General features: G+C 37.3%; 1 protein-coding gene across 1 annotated transcript in view; it reads left to right on the top strand.

Annotated features, from left to right (window-relative positions):
* The first annotated feature begins 2,057 nt into the window (after positions 1-2,057).
* The window catches only part of MYO3A (myosin IIIA), a 116,470-nt gene continuing 95,164 nt past the window's right edge, over positions 2,058-23,363 (top strand). The window contains exons 1-2 of the mRNA XM_062567690.1: positions 2,058-2,225; positions 7,042-7,176. Coding sequence (XP_062423674.1) covers positions 2,058-2,225; positions 7,042-7,176 — 303 coding nt within the window. The remainder of the gene's footprint in view (positions 2,226-7,041; positions 7,177-23,363) is intronic.

Here is a 23,363-nt window from a genome sequence, read left to right as displayed (position 1 = left end):
TAGTTAAGTGCTAAATACAAAACATTTATATACACAAGTGACTTTTTAAAATAAACATTCTAGTATATAAAAAAGAGTTTACTCTTATATTTGGGCACCATTTTATAGGCAAAAGAAAAAAAATTCTCTGCAGCAGTAGTGTTAGTGATTATTTTTATTCTCTGGAAAAGAGGTGGTTTTGAGTGGGAATAGTAAAGCCTCTTAAGGTGTGGATAAATGCTATCTATGAGGTGCAGAGGTCTTCAGGAAGAAACTGCAGTCAACCTGCTGACTGAGTTATGTTTATAGGAATCCTGGGGAAGGGTCAGACAGCAGGATAGAGAAAAATTTTGAATCTAGAATAGAAATTTGGAGATTTGCATACAAAAGCTTCATGTCTCCAAGTCTTGATCCTTTATATAAACAAGCTTATCTCTACTTTGACCTTAACCTGGATTTGTGTTAAGGGAGATTTCATAGTAACAGGTAAAATTAGGTCATTTTATTCCTACAGCCCTTGAAATCAAATTGCTTGGCCGCTATCACAGTATTCAGCATGCAATGGACTTCTGTAGGGTCAATGGTGTTAGGAGGGTATTCCTCCTTTGCTGCATGGGCTAGTATAGAGACTGATAATACCATTGCATGTGTAAAAAAAAAAAAAAAAAAAAAAAAAAAAAAAAAAAAAAAAAAAGGTCCGTCTTCTGACTGATTAGTGAGCTAAGCAACCAAGAGCAGAACAGCAGGAAGAATCGTGAAACCCAAATCCCCCAAAGAGCTTGGATCATCCAGTGGAAAATTACTCTAGAATGTGCCTGAGTGAAGCTCTGATAATTTAAAGGGCTGATACAGCATGATGATTGTATAGCAGCCCATTTCAGCTACTTCTAGGTGATATACATACTGCTGAATGAAGAAAGCATGACCACTATGATGGAAGTCACTGATGAAACTGAACTGAAGCCATTGTGTTCACTATTAAGAAAGAAATACAATATCATAGTGCAATTTCTGTCACTGGCTCAATACAATATAAATTGCTTTATAGCACTAAATATATGCTTTTGACATGAAAAATCCAAAAGTAATTACATTGTAGAATATTTTTAAAGAATTATGTGAAGATTGATAGTGAAGAAGACTCTCAATAGCCGACTTGCTTATTTACTGCGTATTTACTGAGTAGGAACTTAAGTCTGTCCTGTTCCCTCCCCTTTTTCAATCTTAGCTCTGCAATTAGGAATATGAGAACAGGTTTTAAAGAAAGTTTCTAATGAGTTTTTAATGCCTTGTAAAGGTAGGGCTTTCACGGGGGGAGGGATGCCCTTTGCTTTTTGTATACTTTTTTTAACACAGTGTAGGTGCTGAATAATTAGCCAGTGTGAAGGCTAATATAGTGAATTTTATCCATCATTGACCAGAGTACAGGTGTAATCTTTCCTTTATGGTATGTAAAATAGATGTCAATGAATGTACATCAGTAAACACATTTTCCATGACAGTGAATGTTTGGTTGTCAGAAAACTGTAATATTGTGAACATATCTAGCACTTTGATCTGTTTGGGCTTATGTGTATAAAATATACATTAAAATATAAATATTAAGAGTTGAATTATAAAACTGATGGTCTGCTATTGAAGTTTGAATGAACCTAATCCTGCTCCTTAACAGATTTTTTCCCACCTTAATTTCTGATTCTTGGTACTAGAGCCAAATTCTTTTGGATTTTATGTAACGATAATCTGTGAGCTTGGCACCCACTTCACCTACCCCTCAAAAAACCCAAAAGAGTGACATTTTAGCTTTACTGAGGTCTGTGGGAAAGCTTCCACTGGCTTACCTCAGGCCAGAAGCTAGTTCAGATGATCATTTGAATCTCTCTTCATCTGATACTGGTCTGACTGCACATACCTTGTTCCATATGCTTTCAGTGCATGCACACTATGTGCAAAAACATTTCTAGTGTTTGAGATTGAAATATATATTTATGTTCATATTTTTAGTGAACCAATTGTTATTAATCATTTGTTCAGTGATCACTGAAATTTTCACTTTTTCCTAGGAACCAGCATTTGAGATGCTTCCATTAACTGGGAAAACAATAATATTTGATAGCTTTCCTGATCCTTCGGATACGTGGGAAATAATTGAGACTATTGGCAAAGGAACATATGGAAAAGTTTTCAAGGTATTAAATAAGAAAAATGGTAGCAAAGCAGCAGTCAAAATCTTGGATCCTGTTCACGTAAGCTACTTAAATTACTTGTGTTTCTATTGTAACTGAATTTATTACATAATCTTTTTTTTTAAGCTTGGTAGATTGTTTACGTTAGAATTGATAGAAATAAATTGCTTCAACCTGTTAACTGAAATATATTCTCTAGATATCAAAGCATTTTCATTTGGTAAGTGATCTTGGAAGTGGCCACATATGGTAAAAGTCAGAAACAGGAGTACATTTGGTTATTTTCTCTTTGAATTCTTCCTTGTTTATCTTTTACTTTCAGAAAAAAGAGTTGATTATTTTCATTGGCAGTACCTGGAGTCGCAGCTTCTTACAGTTTTACTGTTGTTCTTTTTCATTTTTATATACCTTTTAGCTAGTAGGAAAATTATGTACTTCTAAGTGTATCAGAGGTACCTTCAAGCATACATTTGGAGTATGTGCTCCTGAGTGACATGCTACAAGTGACACTTCAAAAATAGAACAGTGTACTTTATTATTGGTTCTGCATTTTCAGAATGTGAAAAGTACTTAGATATCATATAATGATCCATCTTTTCAAATGAAAACACAAAGGCAATGACTTCTACACACAAAGCACCAGGTAATGAGAAGGTGGAATTGTTAGGTAGTAGAGTGTGTTTAGTTCCCAGTAACTTGCATTTGTTGGGTGACAGATTAATGCTCAAAGAGCAGAGAAGAATTTTGTCCATTAGTCTGGTTTGTAAAGGCAGACCCCATTGACTTTGGTAGTGGTGCATGTGGCTTTGAGGATTTTTCTCAAGAACAGTAACCTGCAAATCACAGACAAGGAGCTGCTGTTTTCCCAGTCGAAAGACTCCATTAATCCTCATTGTTTGCACTCCCAATGCAGAGTCACGTTTTCCGTTTGTCTTGTACGTTTGCAACCATCTAGTGCATGCATACGCACCGTGGCACTTCACAGCAGCAAGGGGAGGTCTTGCTAACCCCTGCTGCAGTCTAAGCTTGTGCACATCCTTTCCCTCGACTTGAGTTGTGTGTTTCTACTGCGTGATTCTCGAGAGGAAGAGAGGGGCATGTCATGCCTCAAAAAATGCTGCAGCCTATGCTCTGAGGCTGCATAGCGGCACACAAGGGCTATGCTGATGCCTGTGGCCTTTAAGTCTGTGAAATGTGTTCAGTCTCTTGCGTTATCTTTGCGTTCCCTGTTGATGTGCTTTTCCCTTCAGTACGCTTTCAAAGCAACAAAAAGGGGCTTATCTCACTTCAGCGTCATATACCTCTACAAAAGCATGATTCACAGCTGAGCAATAAGGATCTTGGTGAATTCAAATGCACTGGAAACATTTTTTGACTCTCTTGCTTTATGTAAACAAGGTTGCTTGTTTTGAATAAGCAGGACTGACTTGCAGTTGGTGTTCATCTAAATGCTTGAGTGGCAGGAAATGCTTCTGCTTCCGTGTATTTTACAAGAATTCAGGAATGATTCTCTACCAGAGAGATTCTCTACCAACTAGTTATAGAGGGGGTCATTGAAGGAATTGGGAGAACTTTCAATGTTGTATACACTTTGAAAGTTGTAATAAAAAAGGATGAAAATGGGAGGAAGTAAGAGAAAATAAACCTGCTGCTAGGAGAAGGAGAAAGAAATTAAATAGAATATAGGGGAGTAGAATGTGAAGAAGCCAGAATAAATGAGAGAAATACACTGGGTAAAGATGCAAATTAGGAAACTGAAGAAGGAAAAAGTTAGAGCTGCTAAAACCAGATTCCTTATTTTAATGAAAAAAAAGTTAGAGGAAGAGTGCCATCTTCTTGCTGTTTCTTTGGAAAATCATTCATTAAAAAAATTTTTTTTTCCTTCTTGAGATCACTTGAAAATGAAGAGTTTTTCTCATTCCAACAGCCAAAACCCCTAGTTGTCACCCTGACTTTCCATAAACTGAGAATTTTCAGTTGAAAACACTGAAAAATTGGTTTCCTGTCATACGCCTGATATTTTTCAAAGAAGGCAGATGCCTGTTTTTTGGAAACTTCATCTTGTTTGAAAACTAGATTTTTTTTTTCTTCTAATGAAATTTCTAGTTGAAATTTTTTGATCTGCTATAAAAGATGACTTGTTCAGGAGCCAAGGAGGTGAACTGAGAATACTGGTAGTGGAAAATCAGTAATGCAGTCAACATTAAAATCTAAGACTTTATTTTTCAACTGAAAATATACTCCTTCTTATTCTAAATATATTGTATTTTTCCTCCCTCTTGTTTGTGGGATGTCTGAAATAGCTACTGAACCTACATGTCACTATTAAAATCACAATCCAATTTTAGAAATGGGGTGAAAGAAATATACTAGGCATCTTCTTTTTGTTGAAACTGAAAATATTATTGATGGCTGCAGAGGGAGCTGTTGCAATGAAGAAAAAAGTATTTCAGAGATTTTCTTTTAAATTTTATCTTTTTTTTTTCCTTGAAGATGGTTTCAGGATTGTGCGACTTGAGGTAGACTAAAAAAAGGTGAGGGAGTGCTTTTATATCAGTAGGTATAACTCATACTTGTAAATTAAACTAAGAAATTACATTATTATAGGTGGCATGTGATTGCAGAGAGCATTTCATGTTTAATTCTTTCAGAGCTTCCATAATCTCTCTGTTGAATAGCAGCTCAGATTTTTGATACTGAATGTGTAAGTGAAGGTGTTGAAATGAGATTAGATGAAGACAGAACTGAGATCAGGGCTCCATGTAAATACCATTGTACTTTAGGGCTCTGAGCCAAATTATCCTGCATCTAAGTTCACATGAAGATACTCTTTGTACTATTTCTAAAAGAAGTACTCTCTTTGCTATGTTCTGTGCAGATAAATATGTTAAATTCAACCAAATTGTTAAGTTTTCTTCTGTCATACAATGCAGAGGAAGATTTTTTTTTTTCTTTCTATTACAGATAAAACTAATATCCTATTCATTTCCTTCTCTCTCTCTTTCCATTTCTCTTCATAATGGTAAAAAATCTCATAAAATCTGAGTACCCCTCAGGAGATAGAAACCTCTATTAAATCACAGTAGGACAGTAGGCTAATTCTCTTCCAATTTCCCCAAGGCAACCATATCTTTTGTGTGTAGTTTGGGGCTTTTGGCTGTCTTTGGTTTTTTGCTTTATGATTCCTCCTTCTGTTTTACCAGATGCATTCTCTCTCTTCAGCCTCTCCTTATCTTCCACTCTTCCTGCTTCTTCCCTATCCCTCTTCAGTGTCTTGGTTTTGACATGTTCTTATTGACACTGTTCTGTGTTGTGCTTATGGGAAATTGGCTTAAAGTGAGTTCCTCCTCTCTGGAAAGAGAGGGAAATTTCGGCTGTTTTTTGGCTACTCCAGTGAGGTGTCTCTAAAGCTTGGCCTTGTGAGAAGACTTATTCTCATAATCTCAATATGAGAATTTAACAGCCCAATTTCTGAATATACTGTGGAAGAGAGAAGAGAAGGAGTTCTTTGAGACCAGCCAGGAAATGGCCCAATATGAAGATCATGAATTTGATTTAAAGCTGAAGAGATCTGTGTATGAAACAAGTGAGCAAAGTCCTCGTGTGGCAGCATAGGGGCAGATGCCTTTCATGCTGATCAAAATGAGAGGAAATGTTGTTGGTGGGGAGTACAAATGTCCCTTTTCTCAACTAGAGTGTCTTTCCTTTAGTGGTAGTGGGGCAAGGGAGCGGGGAGACAACAGGTTTTCAGTGTTGAGTAAGTGCTTTTCACTGAGGTGTGGTTAATGGCATTCATAGGTAGCTTACCTCTAAAATTGATTTTTGTTTTTGCATCTTCAGATTTCTCTTTCAGTTGTTTGAATTACAAATTATAACAAATAGCATTTTTTTTCCCAAAAACTAAACAATGAGAGGAAATGACTACAGCTATTCTGGCTCTACTTGTGACCAGGATGGACTGAATACCTTTTCAGCATGACTGAACCAGTCTGCTAGCATCCTTCTGGGGACCCTTCCAGGGCCCAGATGGAAGGGATCACCTGAGTCGCCCAGGGCCTACAATTGCTGGCATCCGTGTTTGGTCTGAAAGGGCTTGCACAGTACATGGTGCATGGTTGACAAACCTTGTCCTCTTCTCTTGCCTTCCAGAGGACTTGCCTCACTCTTTAAGAAACCCAAATTCTGTAAGAAAAGACTGACAAAAAGCCACTACTCTTGCAGCCCAGAGGAAGAAGCGAAAGAGATCATGTATATCACTAGTTTCAATGATAGTATAGAATGTGTTAGAAAGTTTCCAGATGATTCCAGAAAGAGAAATAAACTAATAAGATGTGGCTGCAGTCATGTTTAGTTGTGCAGAGAGGGGAAGAGAAGTAGTTCTAGCTGTACCGTTTTTAGCTGGGGACACCTTTGAGACTAGAGAAGGAATTTGTGACTTCCTGATACCCTGAGGTATCTCCATGCTCTGCCAAAAACTTACCAGTCCCCTCCAACCCACTTGTGGGTTGCAATGATTTCGTGTAGGTTCCTCTTCACGCCATGATGTGGTTACCTTGAAATGTTCCTTTCCCAACTGCCTGGGGGGCCCTCTGCCACCATGTGCTTTAGCTGAAATTGGTAAAAGACCAAGTGAAGAACAGGTGATTGTTCTGTGGTGAGTAAACAGAATCAAGCTTTGTAGCCCTTCAGATGGTACACTAATGCCTGGTTTGATTGATTTTTTTTCCCATTATTTCAAAAAAAAATTTTGAATAGCCTGAAAGCCCTTTGTGGTGTGTGTGTGTGTGTGTGTGTGTGTGTGTGAGTGGGTTGTTTTTTTTTTTAATGCATGTCATGGCTTTACTAACTGCAATGTATTTCTCATTTGTGACATTAGGATATTGATGAAGAAATTGAAGCAGAGTATAACATTTTGCAAGCTCTGTCTGATCATCCCAATGTAGTCAAATTCTACGGCATGTACTATAAGAAAGATGTGAAAAATGGAGATCAACTTTGGCTAGTACTTGAGGTAAATAATTCAGAAAAATAGGATTTTTCTTTGAGCTGGCTTTTCTGTGTTGAGTATAAATCAACAATTCAGATGCAAGTAATTTGTTGGATTTTTTCTTTAGTGTGGTTGCATGTATAGTGGTAAATGCTATTGTTTAGTCATCTTCGTTTTCTCAATTCAAAGTGTGCTTTGATTTCACCATTCTTATTTTGTAAATTTATACTGTTGATGCTGTATCTTCAGAATTAGGGTACAAGGATTTTCTACCTAAAATCTTTCTTTGGTTAAAAGCTTGTCATGGAAATCTTTCACCAGTATCACTTGCTTGAATGTCATTAGCTATGGTATAACAGTTAAAGAAACCAATATGATGAGTCTTTTTTCTAAATGACATGATAGAACTTAATTATTTGAGAAGCTTTTTTTGTGAGTAAAATACACATACATACATAGACAAATAAGCCAAGAAAAAACAGATTACCGCCTCATTCATTTGCCAGGTATTATTGACAGCAGCAGGATTTCCCTAAATGAAATCAGGGGAAAGCAGGACCTGTAATTTGTTTCAGTCTTTAATTTTGACTAATTTAGGAGCAAACAGCTTCATCACTGCTGTTTTCATAGATTCTCTGAGGCCTATTGTGCAAAAACTGCCCCAGTCTCCAGGCAGGATTCTCTCTGATATTTCAGGATTGACCTCAAGATGCCACAAAAGCAAATGAACAATGTGTCTACTAGGAATTGTGTGGCTTTCATAACAGTCAAGGCTCTTGCTGATGTTTGATCAGTATTTGATGAAACTGAGATTGAAGAATTTGCTGTATTTTATCATTTGCCAGCTAAATGAATACAACCCTTCTGCCAAATACTTCAGACAGCAATGGGATCTTATCCTGGAAACAAGCTCTAAATACTGCCTAAGTTCTAAAAGATTTTCCAAAGTCTTCTGACATGCATAGAATTTTTTAAGAATATTTTCCCTTTGAAATCATAATAATAAATGATAAGGTTACACTGAAGTGAAAAGATGTCAATTCCTCATGTAGTGAGAATCTTTGAAAATATAGCTTCTACTGTGTCTGCTGGGCATATGAACATCCATCTGTGAAACTTCTGGCATGTGCAGGGCTGATGCCAAGCAATCAAGGTAGGACAGACTGTGTAAAGAAGCACATTCAAGTGTTTATATTTTAACTTTATCTTTGGCATGGCTTTATTTTTTAAATGTGAAAAATTCAAGCTACATCTGGAGTATGTTTCATACTTACTCTTTGGGCACAAAGCTGTATGCATGCATGTGCTGCTGTGGAGTCTTGGATGCTTTCTGTCATTACACATGTAGAGCTGTGGATTCAGTGGGTTTTAGTTTATGTTTGTCCAGTGGTAATTTTGATAAAGCTCTTCTGTTAATAAAAATACCTGTGAAAGAAAACCATCATGGAACAGATTCCTCTGTTGAAGTGTCACCTTCCTTTTTGCTTGTATGCAGCTTTATTCCATTTCTGTTTGCCATTTCAGTTTGCTTTTTGCAGTAGCTATTTAGGTGTCTTGCAGTTTATAGAAATGAAAAAAAAAATTCTTTTCAATATATGTATTTATAAATCCATAAAAGTGATGATTAATCTCTACTTTAGCTTAGAGAATTCTGTTTCCATTGTTTAGTTTTTTTGTTTTTATCATAAAGGAGCATTTTCACTTCAGAACAGTTGCTTCCCCTGAAGAGGAGAATTCAAACTTGAAATTTAGATTTGGGGAAGGTCTGTATGATCCTCTGAAATGAAGATGAACCTTTTGTAGTCAGAATCTAGTCTGAAGATAAATTTCAAAGGAAAGGAGAGACAAATAGTGTAGACCAGTGCAGACTGAAGAATCTGAAGCAGCTTCCATAGTAGCTGGATGCAAAATGTTAAAAAGAGAGAGAAGTAGGGAATTCAGTGTAGAGAGCGTTCTCCGGTCTTCTGTATTCCCACAAAGCTGTAGCTGTTGGGAAGAACTTACACGAGCAGAGTGGCATTGAAAGCAGAGCTTGTTGATCTGCTCTGCTTGGTGATGGGATTTGTGGGCAGGAGGTTTTGAAAAAGCTTCTGAAGCTCACTAAGAATAGGTTGTGATAAATGGAAAAACACAGCCTTTAGCAATGGACTTAGAGCCCCTGTTTAGCAGCAGTATTACATCGTGGAGAGTTAGACTTCACCTGTGCAGGATGAAAACATTTTTTTCTAGAGAAAAAAAAAAAAACCCTGAGTCATGTCTCTTTAAGACATGTCCCATGCTATATATCAACAGCAGGCCAGACTGGGAAGAAAATATGTTGTTAGGTTTCTTTCTCCCTAATTCAGTCTTCCACATTGGTTATATGAGCTGTACTGTCCAGTTCTTACATGTTTTTTAGTACAACAGTCATATAAAAGTAACATTCTAGCTTGTAAATATGCTGATTTGGTTGAAAAAATGCTGACTGGTTGGCTGTTGTTTGTTTCTTTGTTTTTCTTCTAATCAGAACAAAGATCCATCTACCCTGTATCTTCTGTCTGACCAGGTACAATTGTAGAGGTCTGTGGAATAATGCAAGATCAAGGTGAATCTATTATAGCTTCCTTAAGAAGCATGGGAGAATTTTTACAAGTTGCTCTTCCACTCTCCAGTAATTTAGGACTTAGTGATTTTTCTGAAACAGAAGTAATATTTCTGTTATGGAAGGGAGGTACCTTGATCGTGTTTGACATGATCATAACACTTGATTCTGTTTCTTCAGGTTTTTGTTAGAGGTAGAGATGATTTGAGATGATTATACTAAGGTAAATGATGATTGAGTTTAGGTTTTGAGGCTAAAACTGATCAAGCAGTTAAAAATAATAGTTTACATTTGTAAAGAGTTCTTGTGAGATTTTAGATCATGATATATGAATTGTCATAAAATCATTAGATCTCTCAAGTTATCAGCCATTCTGAATACTAGAAAAGTCCTTAAGTGGTTTTATGATGAGATTATTGCTGTCTTGGTGTTAAATATTGCCCTTCTTTCTCCTTCCGTCTCTTTTTTTCAGGAAGAATCTATTCTTGCATAACTTACTCCTTTTTGAACTGAACTCTTTCAAATTCCAGGACAAGATAGTTGGACATTGCATTTTTAATGAAAATTGATGCCTTTATTTGGTGCTCACTCTAGAGCATTTAGCTAACTATGTCAACAGTGAAGCGTTTGATTTTCACAGTCAAGGTTGAAGGTATTGTCCTTGATTAGACATTATTAAACCAGATGAATATCAGAAAATATTTATCTACAACTGACTGGATTTAGGAGATGACCTATTGGCTTGGATCATCTGTCAGTTTTCTGTCTCTGTATAAGCCATAAGCATTTGCTTCAGTATGATGGTAAAGAGCTGTTACAAAATAATTCTGGATAGACAGAAAGTTTCTTCATAACCTCATCATTTGGAATTGCCCAATAGCATGTGCTTTTACAGAAATTCTTTTTGCAATTTAAGGTGAAATTCCTAATTTTCTACTGAACATTTGGATTTCATTTTCTTAGTTCTATATATCTATCTCTATGCTAATGTGCAGAATACCTAGATGATTGTGTAAAGCCCTTTTGAACATGCAGTGTTATGGATTGGAAGTATGCTTTTGGGAGAATAAGAGCTGTTATTCATTTGAAAAATATTTCTTTCAAAGAAACAAACACCTTTTTGATAGAATAAAGAATCAAGAGATCTCTAGTCAATCTTGTACTTTAATCTAACTGAGGTACCATAACGAACAGGTTAAAAAGTGCTAAAATCAATTAAGTGCTAAATTAGTTAGAAAGTGCTAAAAGTTACTGATTATGGCAATATTTCAGAAACTTTCATAATGGTTATTTGGAAAAATAAAGTTAAATAGCCTTTCTTGATAACACTGCTTCTGTATATGGCCTATGTAATACAGTATTTGTAGAAGAGCAGAATTACTGTATAGTGTTCATCTTAACACACAAAGACCTGAATTTGACACCAGTAAAGAATATAGATTTTACAAACCATAAACAAGCAAATAAGAACTAATATTGTAAGACCTTTTAATGTGATTAGCATTCTTTTTGGTGATAAGGTAACCTAATTCTTAATTCAGCATTTTTTTTTACATAAGCAGCCTATAGGAGTAAATGTGAAAAAAGAATACATCTGTATGGAATAAGAGTATTCTTACTCAGCTCATGAACTCCCTACTCACTGTAGGTTGAACACCTGCTCCTGAGTGGATGCTGTTTCAGTCACACTTACAACAGTGAACGTTGCTAGAGAGGACTCCTGCAAGGCTGATTAAGCTTTGTCACATGTGTCCAGGGATGCAGGCAAAAGAAATTAGCTATTCAGTCTGTGATGAAAAGAAACCACTTGGATATTGTACTTGGGATGAATCAGAAAAGCAGTTTCATGTCAGCAGACATCAGTGTGATGACAGTGCTAAGGCAGTGTGTGCTGTAGCTTGTTTCTTTCTGCTCTGGATGCTATGAAGGGAATGGTTCTAAGATAGTTGGAAGTCAGCTGCAGAGAAGCAAGTCATGTTGGGTCCTGCAGAAGAGCATGCAGGTCAAGGGCCAGTGGGGAGCACAAGTGTAACAGCACTTGCCTGCAATGTACTGCTAGAAAAAGCCTGGTAAAGACTGAATGAAGGCTCCAAACACCACAGCAGAGTATTACACAGCTTTTACTTGCTACCGTGAGCCAGAGGCCAAGAATGGAAATGGAATATATTTTCATAGTTAATTTCCCGTGCAGGTCAGGTAGATCTTTAAGAAGCACTTAAAGTTCCATTTTTAGAAGACACATTTTGTCATATTTGAGATGAATTTGGATTTGCAAGTCATATAAGAAAGCACTAGTTTTCTTTATATTTTACCATTCTCAATATATTTTTATGCTTGGGAAATACAAGGAGCATCAATTATTTTTATAGTAATCAGAAGAGTTTTGTACGAGCTAAAATTGAGCTTGGTCAAGGGAAAAAAAAGTTTGAAAAGTTTGGATGCAACAGCTTCTGACCCAAAAGAACAGTTTTGTAAGATCAAAGCATTTTGTAGGGACTTTTCCATTTCTGGAGGGGTGGAATGAATTGTCGGGAAGATACAGAAATAAATCTATTTGTCTCTGTTCAACTGCAGGAAGTCTGTCAAAGCATTCTGTTTAGGTGTTTTGGTTTTCCTACTGCATATGTGAATACTTTAGGAACATTTTGGATGTCCTACTGAGACAGACCAATGGTCTGTGTAACCCGGCACTCTGTCTTCTATGGTAGCCTTAGAAGATGCTGTTGAAGGTCTGTCCAATTTCTGCAATCTATTTCCTTCACACTCTGCAGCACCTATGATTATTATATTATGTATATCCTTATAAGTATTCTATTTACTATCCGTTTGTTTATCTGCTAAACATGATGATATTGTCATGCTGCACTGTCTCCTCTTGGAGCACAGAGTTTTGAATTTTGTGTCAACATTATATACTTGTTACTATATATAACTCCACATAGTAAATATTGTGTTTTTGGCATTATGAAAACATTTCTGAATCGTAATACTTTTGAATGTGTGTCAAGCAGTACAGAATTCATGAATTTAGAATCTTGTTCATTTGAGAGAGGAATATATTGCAATTTCTAGTGGACTAAAAGCTCTGTTTTCTAACCATCTCTATTATTAAAATACTTTCACAAACAATGTTTGAGTAGATAGGACTATCTGTATCATTAATACTTATGCACATTCTGGGTTTAAATCAACCCAATTCATCTCTGTTCTCATGAAAAACTTTTTGTTCCAATATGTCATCTTTGTCAGAAGAATTATGTAGAAGTGTGGAATAGCTTGTGATTGGAACATGCTTCTCTAAAGAATCAGCATGCTAGCTTTTTCTACTTCCTCAGTCTTTTTCATATAGTCTTTTCATACATTAAGGAGATTGGTAATTTGTATAGTTCTACATTGTTGTAGGCAAGTTTGTAAACTTTGAGTTTTATCTTCTGGATGGTTCTTGATGTTAATTAAACCTGCTTATTGGACACTGATAACTCAGGAGAATTATGGAAAGATTATCATGAGGGATTATTATAATCCAGTTGGCAGGTATGATTGCTAATTCAAAATCTGCCTGCCACGATTCAAAATTATTATTTAACTTCGATCTTTAGAAGTTAACATCAAGAGGAAAAAATAAAAAGGTACAAATATTTAAATTCTCTCTTTACATCCTTGGGACACGTCTACTTATATGGCTTTTTTTCACCTCAAAAAAGAGCAAAATGAGTAAACCCAGTGGGTAGAAGCTCCTAGGAGTTAGATGTAAACTAGACTTTACAGAAAAAAATGTAGTGCTTCAGCTTGCCTAGTATTCTTTTTGCAAGCATAGGTGAGGTATCAGCGCCTTGTGTGGATAGGATTTGATCTGCATGAGGACACTTTATAACAACATTATAGCTGATCCTACATGGAAATAAAAATAGACTGACAATATGCCAAGCTGCCCAACTGCCAGCTCACTGTCCCAGGCTAACAGGAGTCCATTTGTACTAGATTACTTCTAGTGGCTTGTGTGGCTTGGGAGAGCTCAGGCATCTAATCAACATTCTTTTAGCTGTATAAAAAGTATGGGAGAACCTGCCTAACAAAGACTGTTACTGGTACTAAACACATAGCAAGCCTGGGGAGAAAGTGGCAATTTAATGTAGTCCTTATTTAGTCACCAGTTGTGAGGGCAGTTGCAATTTTCTACTGAGTACATAACAAGCTAAGGTCATAGAATCGTAGAATCACAGAATGGGTGAGGTTGGAAGGGACCTCTGGAGATCATCTAGTCCAAGCCTCCTGCTTCTGCAAGGTCACCTAGAGCATGTTAGACCGGGTTGCATCCAGGCGAGCTTTGAATATCTCCAGAGAGTGAGACTCCACAGCCTCTCTGGGCAACCTGTTCCAGGGCTCCGTCACTCTCACAGTGAAGAAATACCCCCTCACTTTCAGGCGGAACTTCCTGTGCTTCAATTTTTGCCCATTGCCTCTTGTCTTGTCACATGAGATAACTGAAGAGAGTTTGTCCCCATCCCCTTGACACCCTCCCTTCAGATATTTATATACATTCATAAGATCCCTCCCCCCCCAGTCTTCTCTTCCCCAGGCTAAACAGGACCAGCTCTCGCAGCTGTTCCTCATAGGGCAGATGCTCCAGCCCTCTGATCATCTTTGTAGCCCTACGCTGGACTCTCTCCAGTAGCTCCATGTCTCTCTTGTACTGGGGAGCCCAGAACTGGACACAGTACTCAAGATGAGGCCTCCCCAGGGCTGAGTAGAGGGGCAGGATCACCTTCCTTGACCTGCTGGCAACGCTCTTCCTAATGTAGCCCAGGAGACCGTTGGCCTTCCTGGCCACAAGGTCCCCTGATGTAAATCTGTTATGGATTTATTTTCATCTTTAGAAGAATAGCCATTACTGAATTTGTGCCTGGACAGTGAGCCTGACACACTCTGCCTTTCCAGTTGCAGTCAGTTACTCTGACTGTCCCAATACTAAAGATCAGTCTTCATATCAAATAGCTTACATCAACATTTAAAGTCAGAGCGAAGAAATGGATTTGGAAATAGAGAACTGAGGGGATAACAAGAGTCAGTTGTGGTCTCAAACAGCCACCAGAATTTGTAAGCATTGCTGCAAAGGAGAGTTAATAAGGAGGGATTTGAAGGAGGATAGCAGTGTGGTTTTCTGGTTGTTTTGGCTGCTCCTTCAAAGCAGAAAGGAAAATGTGTTATGCTTTCAATTAACAAGTGACGAATGTTAGGCACTGTGAGTTAATAAGGGCTGGGAGCAGATCTGTTGCTGTCAAAGAAGAGAGAATGTCTGCTATAGGTCTTGAAAGTAAAAGCAAGTAGCTCATGCTTGATGTGATTGAGGAGGGATGGCCAGCATGAGTTTTCGAAGGGAGAATGGCATGGTCACAGGTGGTTACTCAGGGACAAGAAATCACCGAGGCTAAGAAAAGAAGATGTTGCAATAACTCCTGAATAAAATGAGAAAGTTCAAAGGTACATCAGTGCTGTTGTATCTGGCCTTGAGCGAGTCTTCTGTGCTGTTACACAGAATATACATGTTTAGTGTTTGGGGAGGAAAATTTAACAAATAAGATACTTACAGATGTCTGCAAATACTAACTGTGGTCACGAAGAGAGCCCTAGAAGTCATGAAATATGTATAAATTTTCCTTGCAGCTTCATAAATGAATGGTGACAGCATGATTTACATATATATCAGATAAAAAAAAAGTGTATAATTAATACCCAAATCTTGTGTTGGTAATGTTTTTGGATCCTTCACTGACCTACTTTACATGGAAAAGTTTTTGATCATGTTGCCTTTTAGACTTCACATGTAATTTTAATATTTGGTGAAATTTACTTAAAAAACTCCTCTGTTTTATAATGTCTCATCTGTGAAATATAACTATGCATCTAAAGAGACATCAGCTTGTGGAGAAAGTAGTGGAGTGAAAGCAACAGGTCCAATTGCTGGATTGTGTTGGAGAAATGAGTTTTCAGTTAGACGATAGAGATGCCAACAGTACAATTCTAGATTGCAGTGTAGCGTGCTCTAAAAGAAGAGCAACCAGTATCTAAAAGAAAATGTAGTTATCAGCAATTTTTTAAAATTGAGGCTGAAATTGCCAGAAGCATGATATGAACTTTTAGGCTTAAGACAACTGTTATTAAATTCAGGCCCCTTTTCTACCTCCACACACATAAAGGAAGGTAGAAATGTATCATCCACACTGCCCTGCTGGTGTTGTTTGACTTAACATGGATGAGGCTTCAGCTGTTTGAGAGATGGGAGATTTGAGTGATGTAAAACACCAAAGGCAAGAAACTGTAAAAAAGAGGCTCCTCAACTTTTACACTCACCTCTGACTTTGCAGTAAGTGATGGTGTATTTACTTTAGATTCATTAAATTTGATTTTATGAGCTCTGTAGGTGAACTGATAATTTCTGTGCACTAGGTAAATAGATCCATGTTTTTAAAAAGCTATTTGTCTGCATAATGTTCCTTGACCAGAGCAACAGTTCCTTTAGACCTCGATGCCATATCATATCCCAGTTCCAGAAGGGCAGAGTCCTAGAGGCAGGGAATGCTTCATGTATTGAGGATGTGCAGTCACCTCCACATGGCTGACACAAAAACTCTTCACAGGATGTTGCTTCTTTTCTGCATCCGGGAACAGATTATTGCTTCAGAGTGGTGTTAGTGCCAAAGCAGGTTGAGGACAGAGACGAATAGCTCAAAGCAAGGCAGGCAGTTCTATCCTTTTCTCTTATAGTGCTTTTCAGTGTCATATAAGAATCCCAATGGCTATTAGTAAAACGTTTTTCTCTCCATTAGCTTTATCTCTGTCCTTTCTCAGCTCATGGCATTAGCAGGCTTCATGGCACCTCTTGGTATGTGGAAGAGAGGGAGAGGAACTGCAGGGAGTCTTGCAAAACAGCTTTTGGTTGTTCATGCTCTCGGACGGTTGGCTGAAAAAAATGTGCAGCCTCCATGTCATCCTCGGTCCAAACGCTCCTAGCACAGGAAGGCTCAGCGCCGAGGGAGGACCTAATTATGTGATTCCCTTTGGGGATATTCCACTGTATATGTGACTTAGACTAATGTATCTAAAGTTTAGCGTGCAGTTCTGTGGCACTGAAGTTGTTAGGACTTCAACCATCAAAACAAGATCTAGTCTTAAAAAAAAAGAGAGAGAAGAGGCCTGGTTTAGAATATGGAAATTTGAAATAGTGAGGAACTATGTGAGGTGCCATGCTCTAGTGATCATCCTGTGGATACTGGCATAACCCGCTCATAAACCTTGTAGTCCTGTTTTAGGAATATGAATTAGAGAAACTGGGTATTTGGCACAGGCTCAGAAGCTGCAGTGAAGGACCCTACTCTTCCTTTGGCCCAATCTTTGTATCTTGTTTGGAGCTATTTTTAACGTCTGGTTGACTGCTGTAATATGGAGTGGGCAGATTTCCTGTCCCCTTCCAGAAAAGCTGCTGTAGACTTCTTAAAATACAAGCCTTCTTGATGCTGTCCAAACAGAATCTGACCCCCTGCTCTCCCACGTTCCTTCCTGGTTTTGTCTTTAGAGCCACGTATGGCCTGTGTCCTTCCACGTTGTACCAGCTGTCTGGACTGGATTTCTTATTTCTGTGTTGATTTTGGTCAGAATAGGAAAATGTTGAAATTGCGTTTCCTTGTGAGGCCTCTCTGGGTAGTACCACTCTCAGACTCCCACAGCAGTCTGTGAGAACACGTAAGAGCAGGACCTGATGGCCTCGGGATGAGTCTATCCGAGATAAAACTAAGGACATTAAATTATATCTGGAGTGCCTTTTTGTTGTACGAATGAGTAATTTATTTCAGATTTCTTCTTTTGCATGCTTACAGTATGTTTCCATTAGATGCAACAGTTACTGTACACAAGCATGTTTCCATCTATATGGAGATAAAGGCAGATTTCTGGAGTTTTAAAAAGCTGCAGACTGAAGCTGCTCATTATAATATAATGAAGTATTGTAATAAGAGAACAGATATGAAGTTTTTTTAGATGGAGATTTACTGTAAAAAACTTATCTTTCAGAAAATCAGCATAGTAGAAAACAAATCTCTTTTGTTTTTGGAAGGGTGGTGTGATTTGTCTAAATATTATCAGATATTTCAAAATGACATACATAGAAGAAAAATGGAACAGTTGAAAATGGGCTTTTTCATATTTTTCGATGTGGATTATTTTTCAGTGATGTCTTTGGTTATAATTGCTCCATTCAGGCCAACATTCAATACTTTGATCCATTATACATCTAAGCCTTAATTTCTCCATTTCTAATATGTACCTCTTTGCTTGCCAATTATAGCAATTTTTCACTCTTGAATTATATCCTATTTTCTGAAGATCAAAGATTTGTGTCTACAACCATCATTTGACACTTCAAAGTTTTAGGAAATACTTGTAATTTTTTTGCAAAATTAGTACTTGCTATTACACTGTTGTTTGCACAGTCCACATCCTTTAGGCAGCTGTTGAGCATATGTTGTTGCCCACCTTACTGTAGTATTTATTGTACCTGCAGAAAGATGGGTCTGATAAATCTCTTACACTTTTTGCCAAGTAAAGCCAAAGCCCAGAAAAAAAACATGATTTTTTGTTTTTTAATTCTACCATATGATTTGGTAGCATGTTAGTACTATGCCCCCCAAATTCTAATATTTAACATCATTTAGATTTCTGTACATTTTAATTTTGATCACATCTTTGTGAAAGGTATGAGGATATTTTAAAAAAATCCGAAGTACATTAGTATAGCCATTCATAGAGCCCAGGTTACATTAGCTTTACTGGGAGATAGCATCAAGGACAATAAGAACGCTTGGGGTAAGACTCTGCTCATTTAACTTCAGACAGCTGAGAGTTAAAAACTTTAATGCAAATGCGATGGACAGTACCATTTTGCTGTGTTTCTTCTCAGATTGTATGTTGGGTCTCTTTACAAAGGGAGCGACTGAAGCAAGTGGGCTTTTCTGGCTCAGGCAGACAGGGTTGGAGGCTGCAGGGTTTGAGGGAAGAGCATGACAGTGAGAAACTAGAAGTTGATGGACAGAGGGACAGGACCACTGAGAGGTGCAGGAAGCAGACGGCCAGGTGTCAGTGGTGGTGGAAAAAAAATCATTATGACCTCCAGAAGGGACTGCAGAGTTTGTTGCAACTCTGAAAATCACTGAGGTAGCTGAAGCCAAGTCCTGCAGCCAGCATCTGCGTTGCCACAGACACAGTCAGAGGGGAGATTTGTTTATTTAGTTTTTTTATTTGACCTCGTTATTTTGAGTAAAGCATTTAAATTTGTTTATTTTAATAAAACCTAAGTCTCTGAAATCTTTCATAATTGGTAAAGACTGAGTAGAAATGTGATTCTGAACAGGTAATAAAAGCTGTGAAGTGCTCACTGTTATCACAGGGTGCCCTATTTACTTACTAGATTTTATGTTTTCTAAAGCCTCAATTAAGTTTGCCGTAGTCAGTAAAAATACTTCTGTTGACATTATTGATCTTGATGTTAGGCCCTGGTTTTTCACCCTAACCAAGGGAGCGTGCTTTTGCACTCTATTCTTTTTTACCACTGCTCCTTGAGTATAATAAAATGATGAATTGCACTAAGTTTTCTGTATTAAAATGTTCTTTCTTGGCAAGCATCTTCTTGCATTTGTTCAGAAAGTTCTGGACTCTCTATTAACTATTGGCATTCAATTTTGGAGTTAGATTACTTATGATTTTGCAAAATGACTCTTCCATTTTCCTTGATTAAAAAGATTACAGCTACATTATGCTGTTGCCATGCTTCTTCAGAATTTATTATAAACATATTTTTAGGTGATTTAGATCTTGATTGCTTTCCATTGCACTATTCCAAATCAGTGTGATGTTACTTCAGTTGCATACTTTTGGAGGAAGAGTTGTGGGCAGAAGAGGTGGGATGGATTCATTTCTTTATCGACTTCATACAGATGTAAATATATTTTATCGACAACAAAAAGAACGTGAATTGTGTGATGGTATGATACGCAGTTTTTATATGGCTGGAGTTTCAGTGGTCACAGCCTAAGTGAATTTCAGTAAAACTTTTGTACAGCACTGTCACTTACTTGCTTTTGCTCATTGTGTTAGAGACAATCTTAAAAATGTTTTAGGTTCTCTGAGTTTAAATTATTTTGTTATGCTGAGTCCAAATTATACTGAGTTTCAAGAGCAGAGCATATTTTGAATACTGGATATGTGATAGAAAATAGGTTTCTTGTATGCAGTAATGTCGCAGTATTGTGTATGGATGACCTGATACATTCCAAAAGTACGAATGAGCCCTGAGAGCCATTACTAAAATAGGAAATTTCTTTTTTGGGTATTTCCACAGCTGGAAAGTTGGTATCATGAAATGCTACACTTTAAAGCCACAAGCTTCTGTATATAAGAGAACACAATCTTGACATAGACATGGTCTTTCCCATTTTGGCTATGTAGGTTTGCAAGGTAGAGAGAACTACATTTTGATCAAGAAAGAAAAGTGAAAAGGAATGCCAGCATTGCACAAGATGGAATAGGAGAACTTTTCCTCTGGCATGATGTCCTGTCAGTGCATGAGCTTGGCAAAGAAAATAAGAAGTTAAAAGCCAAACTCAGTATAAAGAAATCAGAAGTAACAAACAAATGCCTCTGAGGCTGTGACTAACACAGCCCTGAATGTGCTAGATGATAAGATAGAATTATAAATACAAAATGGTCTGTAGTCACTGAAGCTAAATCAGAACTAAGGAAAGAAATCTATTTTAGTGATGTATTTCATTCACACTAAATTGAAACAGTCAACTTTACCTGAAAGTGTAGAGTGTTAGTATGATTTCTTTTGGCTATGGATTATCTTGTGCAATTGTTAGGAAAAACAGGAGATACCATGCACATCTTTCTTCCATTTGAAGTAAACTTAAAAGTAAGCTATCAGGACAGGAGCAGCATCTTGAACTATTTGGCCCATTGAAGAAAGTGAATTAGTTTTCGCAAATGTTGTACTCTGACATATTTGTGGTTATATTAGCTCCTGTTAGTGGGGTGTAACCTTTAGCCATAGGTAGTTGTAAAGACGTGCATAGAAAATAGGAATTTATCTGGTCACAATTGACACTGTCACAGATGATATGGTGGGACATATGGTTCTTCAAGTACTTGGAGACAGAATGCAAAGAAAGTAACTGTGGAAATAGCTATATCAAGTTGATTCTGCTCTAATCAAGATCTATTCTGAAAAGCTGAAAATGGAAAGGAATTTGAATGAAAAAGAGGAAAATAATTAGAAAAGTAAAAATTTCAGTGAAAGGAGTAATTGTGTTCACTTTTCTGAGGAAAGGAAGGATGAAGGAGCAGTGGTATAAGGTTAACAAACTTTATGAAAGTACTCTTCAGCCAGCTTGGGGAACTGGTAGGTAGCTGTGGTTAGGAAGATAGGGTAAAGAATGAAGGAGAGCAGGACAGTTGGTAGTTACTAAAAGAGACTATGCTAAACACACAACTGGAAACTGATGTGACACTGAGAAAAAATAAAAACACAATAAGAGACCAGTAAGAATGCATCAGGATTTTAAATTTTCAGAATGGCTTCAAAGAGGAGTAACAAAAATGCACAGCTAATGTACAGGCATTTACTGGTAAGCTCAAAAGGGCTAATATGGGATAGCAAAGACAAGATTGAGGATGTTATCGCAATCAAAGAAACCATAGGTCTGTTGCTTAGAGAGATAAATGAGATACAAGAAAGTATATAAGTTTACAAAGTGAGAAAAAAGAATGACCTAGGGAAATAAAGACCAATCTGTTAACTTTGATATCCAGAGTGATTATAGAAAAAGTTACTAGAATACAATGTATAAATACGCAGAAGATGAACAGATTTGTACACTTAGTGTGCAAATACCCCAGTAACATGATAAAAATGACCAACTTGGACTGAGCTAAATCAAATCCTATTAGTTTAATCTCTTCTTTTAACAGCATAACTGGCATAGTAAGAAGAAAACAGTAGGTGAGATCATGTCTTTTGTGAGGCTGTGGTAATGTCACATAGAACATTCGTGTGAGGAAAATGTGACGGAAGCTTCATATAAACAATAAGGCTAGTTTTCATGTAGATAAGCTTGTTTTCATAAAACTGGACTCAAAGAATAGTGTCTAATTTTGGGCTTGGAGAACATCAAGTGGGCATCTCTTTTGGGCCTATTTCTATTCATTAATAACATAAAAAACTTGTGGTGACACCTAATTGACTTACAGGCACTTTGGAGAACAGCACCAGATTCACAATTGTGACATGCCTGGACAATTTTTGGAATCACAAGATAAAATTCAGTATATGCAAAGCTCTGCTGTCTTTAGGAAGAAGAAATGAGACATACCTGGCTAAGCAATAGAACTGCAGGGAAGGATTCTCTGCAAAGTGAAGATGATTCTATTCTGTCCAGCTTTTCTCAGCTAAGATAAGATTTCCAAAGGGATAGTGCGTGTATGCAGGTTGGGCAAAATGTTTCAGAAACATTAGTGGCAAATAGCAGAGAATCTAAATTTGGAAAACGTGACTGATTGGAAAAGGTTACAGGAACAAGGGCCCACTAGACTTTATTCTTGCGTGCCTTTTTATTCTTGCATGCCTTTCACACACTCTGAGAACTAAATTGAATTGACTTTCTCAGTTCACATCTACTACTACTTGTGCTGTACAAGTTGAGCTACCAGATCCCACTGCTACTTCTCCCCTATGCAGTTCTTCCCCCATGATTACTCATTGCTTAAAATAAGTATTATAAAACCAGCACAACACCCCAGAAATGTGTGTGTGTGAAAGAGTGAGAGTGCTTGTATGTTTGAGGTAGGAATGAAAGAGAGAAATATTGTCCCTTCTTTCCAGAATAGGCTGTATCTCATGTCAGATTGAAGGAAATTTGATCAGTTACTTTGACGTTTAGAGTGGGAAGCAGCCCTATAGCACAAATCATAGAGGTGGCTTCTACTGCATGTTTCTTAAGTTCTCCATGCATTTCCTGTTTACCGTTTCATCAAGGTATTCTGAAAATATTTTAGAATCTCTGTGAAAAAAAGAAATATGTTTTGTAAAGTTTAGCTCTGCTGCCTTGCTGATTTCTTGTCATACGAGCATTACAATTAGCTTAACTCAAACCCGGTAATTTTGGTAAGAAGATACACAGCTTTTGCTGGGGACAGCATGCTAATTAGAAACAGCAGAGATCATAATTATAAACTGCAGTATTTAACAACACCCCAGGAAATTTCCAATCTGGCTGTACTGCTAAATAATGTTTATCCTATAATCTCTTGTTAAAGAACTGCAAGTTTTAAGGAATTTTTTAAGATTTCATGCCATGGAGCAGATTTTCATCAACTTTCTGAAAATAAATTATCTTCTGTTTGCTCAGATTTCCACGTGCTGCTGCCAGTTTTGGTAAAAAACTCCTGCAACCATTGTCCAGAACTGCCTCAGGCAGGAGCACTGTAGTTTTCTGTGGCTTCTTTTGAGAGGGAAGAGAGGAGCCTGTCTCATTTTTGCTGCATTTAAGATAAGCTTACATTGAAAACACATTTAATTTGTTAG

Source organism: Rhea pennata, chromosome 2 (genome assembly GCF_028389875.1).
Source record: "Rhea pennata isolate bPtePen1 chromosome 2, bPtePen1.pri, whole genome shotgun sequence".
Classification (NCBI taxonomy): Eukaryota; Metazoa; Chordata; class Aves; order Rheiformes; family Rheidae; genus Rhea; species Rhea pennata.
The sequence above is the reverse complement of the archived record's forward strand: the minus strand, read 5'-3'. Positions and strand labels throughout refer to the sequence as shown.